The following is a 10,735-nucleotide window of genomic DNA, read 5'->3' on the forward strand; positions in this document are numbered from 1 at the left end:
GACATCTGAGTCAGTAAGTAAAGTCGGATTCTTTACAAGAAGTGGGAGATGTTACTCTCCCGAAACATCGAATGGATCAGAACAAGCAAAAGTAAAGGGAAAAGCTACAGTGATACCCCAAAAGGTATTTGATGATGAATCCCCACCAACAGTCAATGAGCCCGTAACAGAAAAACAAGCACAATAATTCTTGAAATTTCTGAAACATAGTGAATATAGTGTGGTTGAACAGCTACATAAACAACAAGCACGAATTTCAATTCTTGATTTGTTGATGAATTCAGAAGTACACAGAAATGCCTTGATGAAAATGCTCAATCAGACATTTATCCCAGAAGATATATCTCTTAACAAGCTTGACAGGATTGTAGGGCACATAACCGCTGATAATTATACAACGTTCATTGTTGATGAAATACCTGAAGGTGGAATGGGATCAGTGAAAGCTTTGAATGTTACCACAAATTGTCATGGCCATGTTTTGCTAGGAGTATTAATTAACAATGGATTTTCTCTTAAATTGATGCCTCTAGTCACACTTCAAAGGATGCCGGTGGATAAATCGCACATGAAGAGTTATCAGAATGTAGTGCGAGCTTTTGATGGCACTCAAAAAGATGTGCTAGGAAAAATGGAAATACCATTATCGATCAGACCAATAGTATACAATATTGAATTTATGGTAATGGATATCACCCCTACATATAATTGTTTGTTGGGGAGGCCATGGATTCATTCTGCAGGAGTTGTTCCTTCTTCTTTGCATCATAAATTGAAGTTCATTGTTGATGGTCAACTGATATGTGTAGGAGCTGAAGAAGAAATCGTTGCTTCTATAACAAGTGATGCTCCGTATATTGAGACCAATGATGATGCTCTCGAGTGCTGTTTCCGAGATTTGGAATTTGTCAATGCAACCTTTATTGCTGGGGGAAGCAAAATTCCACATCCCAGATTGTCAATAAAACCAAGAAAGGTTTGGGAAAGAATCATCAGGGAAGTTCAGTTCCTGTGAATATAAAGATGAAGAAAGATCATTTTGGGCTTGGATTTAAGCCTAATTTTCAGCAAATGAATAAAGAAATGAAAAGAAGAGAGGTGAAAATAGAAAGGCAAGATTGAAGGGAGAATAAATTCCTTGGAAACGCATGTCTTTCCCTCATCTGAAGTCCACATTCAAATCCGGAGGAATGATTAATGTAGAACAACCGCTTGTTGATGCTCTTAAAGAAGAAAAAGTTTACAAAAGATCAAAACATGGTTGAGAAAGCTATGGGAGGATTATTTATCAACATGATCACAAATGACCACAAGACTGGCAAATACTTGGCGGGGATTCGCCCTTGTTTTCTTGGAGAAACACTCAACAATTGGATTACTGAAGATCTCCCTGTAGTTTTTAGTATTAACTCAGAGTAATACTCAGAACTAATCTTTATGCTTTAGCCCAAGAATATAAAAAGTTTTTGTTATCTTGTAAGGGCAATTATGTTAAGTTCACTTAATATCAAATATAAGAAGTTTTCTTAAAATTCTCAAATGGCAATCATTCTTTATACCTTACATTTTTACATTCATTATTTATCATTCTTTATATTTATTTCATAAATTTACTATATCCTTTCGGAAATATGTTTGATTTAAATTTACAGGTGTCACAATGTTAATAGCATGATTATTCCTAAATTTAATCATGAGATAAATTAAGAGCGGCCCATATAATTGGAGGAAATCAATGAGTGTGAGGATGAAGAAGAATGTGATGTTCCTACTGAATTGTTAAGACTAGTAGAAAAAGAAGATAAACAAATTTTACCTCACAAATAAGAGATTGAGACTGTAAATCTGGGAACCGATGAAGAAATGAAAGAAGTGAAAATTGGTACTACTTTGTCAGCCCAGATAAAACAAGAATTTATAGATCTCCTCCAAGAGTTCAAAGATATCTTCGCCTGGTCTTATCAAGATATGTCTGGTTTTAGTACAGATATAGTGGTCCATAAACTTCCGATTACTCCAGAATATAAACCTGTTCAACAAAAGCTCAGACGAATGAAGCCAGAAATGTTGTTGCAAATTAAAGAGGAAGTGATGAAGCATACTAATGCAGGTTTCCTATAGGCAGCCAAATATCCAGAATGGGTAGCCAACATAGTTCTAGTACCAAAGAAGAATGGGAAAGTACGAATTTGTGTTCATTATAGAGATCTTAATAAAGCTGGTCCGAAAGATAGCTTTCCATTACCTCACATAGACACGTTGGTAGACAATACTGCAGGACATGCATGGTTTTCATTCATGGATGGCTTTTTAGGGTATAATCAGATAAAAATGAACCCTGAGGACATGGAAAAAACAACATTTGTAACCATGTGGGGCACATTCTGCTACAAAGTAATGCCATTTGGATTGAAAATTACAGGGGCAACGTATGAAAGAGCAATGGTAACTCTGTTTCATGACATGATACACAAAGAGATTGAAGTATATGTGGATGACATGATTGCCAAATCCCGAACCGAAAAAGAACATATTCAAAATTTGAGAAAGCTTTTCCAAAGATTGAGAAAGTATCAATTAAAGCTCAACCCCGCTAAATGCACTTTTGGGGTAACATCAGGGAAGCTTTTGGGATTTGTAGTCAGCCAAAAAGGAATCGAGATTGATCCAGATAAAGTAAAAGCAATTCAATATCTTCCACCACCCAATACAAAAAAAGAAGTTCGAGGCTTTTTGAGAAGATTAAATTATATATCTCGGTTCATTTCTCAATTAACTGACAAATGTGATCCAATGTTCAAATTACTTCGAAAGAACAATCCTGAAGTCTGGAATGATGAATGTCAAGAAACTTTGGATATTATTAAGAAATATTTATTCAATGTCCCCATTTTAGTATCACCAGTGCCTGATAGACCGTTAATTCTTTACTTGACAGTCTTTGAAAATTCGATGGGTTGCGTACTGGGACAGCATGATGAATCTGGAAAAAAAGAAAAAGCCATTTATTATCTGAGTAAGAAATTTAATGATTGTGAAATTCAATACCCAACAATACAAAAATTATGTTGTGCTTTGGTGTGGGCTACTCGAAGACTCAGACAATACATGTTATATCATACCACTTGGCTGATATCTAGACTTGATCCGTTAAAGTTCTTAATGGAATCACCAGCTCTGACAGGCAAAATGACTAGATGGCAGATGTTATTATCAGAGTTTGATATTGTATATGTCAACCAAAAAGCAATAAAAAGAAGTGTCATAGTTGATTTTTTGGCCAGTCGAGTATCAGATGATTATCATTCTCTGAGTTTTAACTTTCCATATGAAGATTTGTTGTGTATATCCATGAATGAAGAAGTCATAACAAATGATGAATCTTGGAAGCTTTATTTTGATGGAGCATCCAACTCCTTGGGAAGAGGAATTGGGGCAGTGTTGATTTCTCCAGAAAAATATTTATTATCCTTTCACAAGCAGACTGGAGTTCTTTTGCACCAATAACATGGCGGAATATGAAGCTTGTGTCATAGGATTGGAGGCAACCATAGAAAGGAAAAATTAAATTTCTCAAGATATACGGAGATTTATCGTTAGTGGTGTATCAACTACGAGGAGAATGGGAAACAAAAGATCCCAAATTGCTGGAATATCGAAATTTTACCCTCGAATTAGTGAAAGAATTTGAAAGTGTCACATTTAATTATCTCCCTCGAGAAGAAAATCAAATGGAAGATGCTTTGACTACATTAGCTGTTATGTCTCAAGCAAATAAGAAAGTTGATATGATGTCAATCAAAATGCAAGTATATGAAATTCCTGCACATTGCTACAGTGTGGAAAAAGAGACAGATGGCAAGCCATGGTATTATGATATCTTGCAATATATCAAGTATCAAAGCTATCCACAAAATGGATCTGAGATTGATAAAAGAACATTGAGAAGAATGGTTGTTGGATACTTTATTGATGGTGAAACTTTGTATAGAAAAAGCAATGATCGTTTCTATCGCTCTGTCAATGGGACTGACCCAACAATTCATTTCACTGTTTATGTTATAAAAATAATCTTAAAATATTTTAATTATACATTTTTATAATTAAAAGAAAAGAAAATAGTATGTTATTGTAACACCCCAATTTAGGGGCTAAAATTAAGAAATTATAAAGTGTCGGATTTAATTGATATTTTGAAAGAAACATTAGGGATTAAATTGTAAAGTTTTAAAATTGGAAGACCATTTTATAAAGTGCAGGAAATTCAGTGGCTAAATCTATAATTTAACCATTTTTCTTTAGGAGTTAACATAACCCCATTTCCCGTGCATTTTCTGCAGAAAATGCACCAACTTCCAACTCCGATCTATTCACCGTCCGACCTCCGATCGACGAGTCGAAACCACCATCGTGTTCGTTGTCAACCGAGGAACAAAACCCCTCAAACCTTTCGTCGTGAATCATCGCCGTTCGTTGTGAACTTCAGTCGGAAGTATCGTCGGTAATAACTCGGTTTTAGTTGGTTTTTAATCGATTCACGACGATCGGGTCATCCGTTTACGACACCTCCCGCACCATCGTATTCGTTGCATCGTTCCGATATTCTATCGGCATACTGAATAACTGTGTTTCTCTGCCTGATACAGTACCTCTAAATAATACCTGTAAACTCTGGTGTGTTCCCTAATTATATAAATATTTTATCTGATTTCCGAATTGAATTCTGTTCTGATACGTTACCTGAATTCTGTTCTGATTCTGATCTGGATTCTGTTCTGATATCTGATATGAATTCTGTTTTGATTTCTGATATCTCCGTTTACCGACGGAGAAATGTTTTATCTGGGGGGTTTATTGTTGGAGGAAGATTACTGCAGGCTCCTCGGCTGTGTGCTCAGAGCCTTACTGTTACTGGTTGTGCGGGGTGTATGGTTCCGGGGAACCTACACAAACAGATTGTGAAAGGATGGGGGTGTATATTTATATATGCTTTTTAAAAAATATATATATCTTTTTACTGGTTTTATGGGAACACACTAGAAAACCTATTCTAATCTCCTGAACCTAGACATCCGAAATATTTCCATCTGGAATGAATACTATTTGTTACTACCTGAAATATCCGTAGAATCTCTGCTCAGTATAAAGATCTGTAAATGTCTGAATCGATAAGGAAAAATATGTTTATTTGTATCTTCTGCACGTTCTTAAGCATCATCTGGTAGTTCTGTATTATTGATCTTTCCAAAGCTCACTCTATTACTCATATTTTTCAGGTTAAAAAAATTGTACCAGTGCATCTATCGACTTCAGTAAGGGAGTTCGTCCGGCGTTGTTGCAGAGTATGGTACATGTGATTAGGGGGCATGTATTTGTATTTTGATTTATATACAAGTTTGGAAATCTGTTTTATTTTTAAATAGTGATAAATGATTTTATAAGTTTACATGTTCTGATAAAAGTTTTAAATTTTCCGCTATTTTTACAGTGGGTCGCTCCGGTGGCCCAAATGTGACTTCCCGGATCGGATCGGGCTACCCGTATCGGTCTGGGGGGTTACAGTTATCATTTAGGATAAATTATACAAATGATTTCTAATTATAAAATATTATTTTGATCAATCATCCGGCTATTCCTATATATTAAAGTCATCATTTTCAGTTAAAAGTTGATGTCCATCTAAGTTGGACATAAATTTGTCCACTAGTATATGATAAAAATTATATTTTAATAATGTCTATTATCATTGATGTTGTTTTCAAACACTAACTCTACGACATAATGTAAACAATGAGTCGATAAAAAATACAACTTAAACGATTAGATAAGATTTTATCTTATCTTGGTTAATATGTTAATGTCCAGCTCAAATTATCGCCAATTTTTTAATAAAAAATGACAAGTTTAGAACATATGAATTGTCAGGTGACTATTTTATCACTTTTAATAGCAGGAAGAATCAATAAAGCAACATTGTATGATCAAAGGATTCTTTTATAACTTTTAACAACCAAGAGACTAAAGAAAACAACACTTTATAGTTAGAAATTATTTATATACTTTACCCTATTATTTAGTTTGAATTTGTGTCAAATCTAATAGAACATAGGTAAAAAACAGAGTATGTCTTCCTTAACGTGTCTATAATATAACATCATAAAAAAATTAGGATAAAATACACAAATGGTCTACCGATTATATGATATTTTATTAAGTCTTTCGATTATTAAAAGTTACAAAGTGATCCCTTGACTATAGGGTGTTGATTTATAGAGTCCCTCAACTATTAAATATTACAAAATGATAATTCAACTATTTATATGTTCCAAACTCGTTGGGAACCATTTTATAACTGTTAATAGTTAATGCACTTAACAAAGTAACATCTTATGATCAAAGGACCATTTGTATATTTTATCCTAAAAATTAATATTAAAACTAGATTTACAAATATATTTTAAAGGAAAGCGGTAAAATTGTATACAAGTACATATATTCAATAAAAGTTCATAAGCACGAACAAGTTATCAGTAGTTAAGTTTAATATAAAGATCAAATTATACATATTTTCTCATTTAGGTTTCTAAACTTTGTTGGTCAAGTTAGGTGCCTAACATTTTCAATATTCACATAACTTGATTTTTTATTTCCTTTAATTTTTATAAAAAAAAATCATAAATTTTCAAAAAACCTAACTTTTCCCTTTTTTATATAAAATATCCCAAGACCTTCAATTCAACTATCAGTCACCACTATCGACGATCACCCAATCACTTATCGTTCACTCACTCATCAACCATCCTCCAATCATTCACATATAGATTGGGATGGATATGTATTAAGATTTAAGGACGTAGGGTTTACATTTAAGGATTTTAGAGGTTTGAAGTTATAATTGACTATAGATGATGGGTGAATAGTCGACGACAAATAGGTAGGTAGCCGAAGAGGGCAACATTAGTGGTGGGCACTCGATGAATGGAATAGATGTTTTGGGATTAAGAATTTTAAAACTTTTTGAAATTTTAGAAATATTTTGGACTCTAAATTTTTTTAAGAAAGTAAATTTTTTAAAGTTTTATAAAACCATTATATACATTTTGAGTGATTTATAATTTTTTTTATCGTATGTTACAATTGAGACACAAATAATAATATTGGAAGCGTTAGATACTTAAATTGACAGAAAAAAATTAAACACCTAGATAGAAAAATATGTATAATTTAAACACTTACTTTTTTTTTTACTAAACTAAATAATTAAATGAAATATTATTAATTTTAAAAATCTTAGATTTGATCACGTCGCCCTCGGTGCATTTCAAAACTCTTTTGACACAGTAATAAAAATTAATGGAAATCACCATCCATGTCATTTCAAAACTGTCAAAAAGTACTACAAATTCTGATTCAGAAATGATCATCTTCTCATCTGTAACCATCAAAATACCCTTTCAATTTCTTACTCAGAGATCGTCAAAATGAAAAAGAAACTTGAAAAACTTTATCCTACAAAACCGAAGGTTCTTATGCAGGGTTTATCTCTCTTAAAGCATGGTTTCAATAATGGTTTTAGAGCTTCAAAAGGTTTTTGCGTTCAATGAAGCAACTGGTTGCTTCTGCACAAATGCAATTCCCTTCTCAATGCTAGCCTTCAATTCAGGCTTAAGAGCTTCCAAGGCCTTCTCTTCGTACTCCGATAAACCTTGAAGGTCAGATGGAATCTGTGCTTCAATCCCTTTTATTCCCAGCTTGATCCGAGATGCAAAGAATGGAAGATCAGTCATATCTGATTGCGCATAAGAGCACTCGTAGACATCCCCATCTCCATCTAGAGCACGAAGGGATGATTCAACGAATCTTGCAGCGGCATAAGCCATGGACAGCGTGGCCGACCCTGCACCTGCCTTTGCTTCTACAACCTCTGTCCCGGCATTTTGAATCCTGACAGTTAATTCCTCAATTTCTTCATCTGTAAAGCTAACAGAAGGTTTCGTCTTTGACAGCAGGGGTAAAATGGTTATACCAGCATGTCCGCCTATAACAGGAACATCGACATCAATGAGCTTAAGGTTTTTCTTCTGAGCCACAAATGTGTTGGCTCTCACAACATCCAATGTGGTAACACCAAAGAGCTTCTTTGGATCATAAACGCCCTTTTGCTTCAGAACTTCAGCAGCAATTGGTACCGTGGAGTTAACTGGATTGCTAATAATATGGATGAAGGCATCGGGACAATTATCGGCAACGGCCTCAACCAAAGTCTTAACAATGTTGGCATTGATATTGAAGAGGTCATCTCGAGTCATATCGGGCATTCTAGGAACACCAGCAGGTATAACCACCACATCCACACCTTTTAAACAATTTCCCAACTCCAAAGCACCAGTGAAATCCAGAACTTGTGAAGGAGTATTGCAGTGACTGAGATCGGCAGCGACTCCCTTGACATTTGCTATATCATAGAGGTTCAGGGCCGAAACTAGTGGGGACATCTTGATTAGAAGTGCCAGAGGCTGACCTATCCCTCCAGCAGCTCCAAGTATCGCCACTTTGTAAGATGCTTGAACCCGTAAGCCATAGTGAGACATCTGGTTTGGTTTTTCAGCTTTCGGTGCAAATGAGCCTCTAAGAGCTGCACTGCTTTCTTTGCCAAGGAAGGAGGATACTGAATCACAGTTCATGGATGTTGCCGCCTTGAGGCCACTGAAGCATGCAAGTGAATTTTGTGAGATGAGCCTTACAGCAGAAGATTTTGTTTGCGGAAGTGGATTCCACCAGCTCCTATAGGAAACAGTCGACCCAATCGAGAATGTAGCTACTGATGTTGCCATCTCACGCTATAGAGAGGAAATGCGTCACACCAACTTACTATGAAACCAAATATCAAGCAAATAGTCAACAAGCTGCATTACACACCAAACCAAAAATGCATTTCCTATTTTCAGTAGTGAACACACAGATAGAGCTATTATGCCTTCGAATCATAGCCTGAAAACAATAGCAAGGTCCTCTACCATTCAACCAAACGTACCAATTTTGTATACACTTCCATTTCAAAGCAAAATAAGCCATCCTCACCTTACACAAACTCGAAGTCAGACAAGATTAAATCCTAGGGACTGATTAGAAAAATACGATATCCCATTTCTAGTCGACAAAGAATTACAAATCAATACATATCAGCCTTGTTACCACATAAAACTTCGAAACAAGTTCCATATAACTAGGTGCGAGTTACCATAAATTATTTCCATTAATCACAGTCCTAACATTAGTTTCACAAACTTGAAATAAACAATCATGTGAAAAGGATGGAATATCCCTTAGCCATAATCCACAAATCTAGAATGTTTGTGAATCCAGAAAATTCAATATTGAGGTTCCTCTTTTACAACATCATTCGAAACAAACAAAAGTTCATCTTTGCTCCCAGAGAATTTAATCGGGCAACAGAAAGAAAAAGAAATCAACAGTCTCCAACATTTCATTTTCATGAGATGACTCAAGGCATATATTATGATAAAAAAATCATAACAGAACAAGGAAGAGAAACAAAGAAACCTAGGTTTTCCAAATTCCAAGCTTTATAAAAGAAATGAAAAAACCGATAGCATAGATCTAAACAACATCGCACCCAGTTAATGCTCAGATTAATAAACAAAAACCCAAACTGTATTTGCAAAAATGGACAAAAACCATAGCTTAGAATTCATGAATTACAACACGAAATGAAGATAAAAAAATGTTGAAAAAGAAACGAACCTTTGAGATCTAAAAGGAAATAGTAGGGGAAGCAAAGTGATGTATAAGAAAAATGGGCTTTCCTTTTTGGCTATTGGTATTTATAGGAAACCCCAATGAACTTTGAATAAAACACCAAAAATTTCGACTTCACCTACTCCTTTTGCTAGAGTTTTCAATTATTTTTCTATTACCGAATACACCGCCACTACCTGGTAAGAATCTACCAAAATAGCGATTGATTTCCTTTAGATTTCTGACGTTTTGTTGGCTTGCCAAGAAGAAATCGTGGCCGATGGTTGAATTTGCTTTCTATGGTTAAGATTTGCTTGTCTTTTTCCTACCTTTTTTTTTTTTTTTTTTTTTTTTTGAAGAATCTTTTTCCTACCTTTTTTTTGAACGCAAGTGGGTTCTTTTTACTCAATAAAAATATATTATTTTTTGGTAAATTATACGCTTACTCATTAAATTTTATTTTCTCTCTAATTTCACTCATAATCCTTTTAAATTTTTCAATTTGATCACTAAATTTTAGACATTGATCATTTTTTGTCACTTAGCCATTAATTTTTTAAAGGTGTTATGATGTGGCAATAAGCACCAAAATGACAATTTTTTTTGGATAAAGAAGATTACAAAACAAAGCATCCCAAACAAGGATCAAGTCAAGCTATTTACAACAAAAGAATGATTATCCTATACCCCAAATGGAACTAAGCTGCATATTAACAAAATCAAGATTGTTAATAATTCTATTCCTAAGTTGAGTACTAACAATATCCTTAATGGAAATAAGTAAATCATCAATGGTTCTAAATCGTCCTTGGAATAAACATCTATTTATTTCTTCCCAAACATAGTAAATGAAAGAACACAAAGCAATCTTCAATATGGTTGTAAGGAGAGATTTTCCTTTCCAAGTCAAAGATGCCTAAGCAAGAAAAGAATCCCAAGACATATGAGGTTTGTTAAAAAGAGAAAGATTTAGAAT

At 34.4% G+C, this 10,735-nt stretch overlaps 1 protein-coding gene across 1 annotated transcript; it reads right to left on the reverse strand.

Annotated features, from left to right (window-relative positions):
• Positions 1-7,513: 7,513 nt before the first annotated feature.
• Positions 7,514-9,946, reverse strand: LOC120158576 (malate dehydrogenase, chloroplastic-like). The gene is made up of 2 exons (XM_039169403.1): positions 9,766-9,946; positions 7,514-8,871 (listed from the first exon to the last, which is right to left on the reverse strand). The coding sequence occupies exon 2, from the start codon at positions 8,832-8,834 to the stop codon at positions 7,581-7,583; it is 1,254 nt and encodes a 417-aa protein (XP_039025334.1). The 5' UTR covers positions 8,835-8,871; positions 9,766-9,946; the 3' UTR covers positions 7,514-7,580.
• Between the last annotated feature and the right edge of the window lie 789 nt (positions 9,947-10,735).

The sequence above is a fragment of the Hibiscus syriacus genome, unplaced genomic scaffold (genome assembly GCF_006381635.1).
Source record: "Hibiscus syriacus cultivar Baekdansim isolate YM2019G1 unplaced genomic scaffold, ASM638163v2 tig00111330_pilon, whole genome shotgun sequence".
In the NCBI taxonomy this organism is placed as follows: Eukaryota; Viridiplantae; Streptophyta; class Magnoliopsida; order Malvales; family Malvaceae; genus Hibiscus; species Hibiscus syriacus.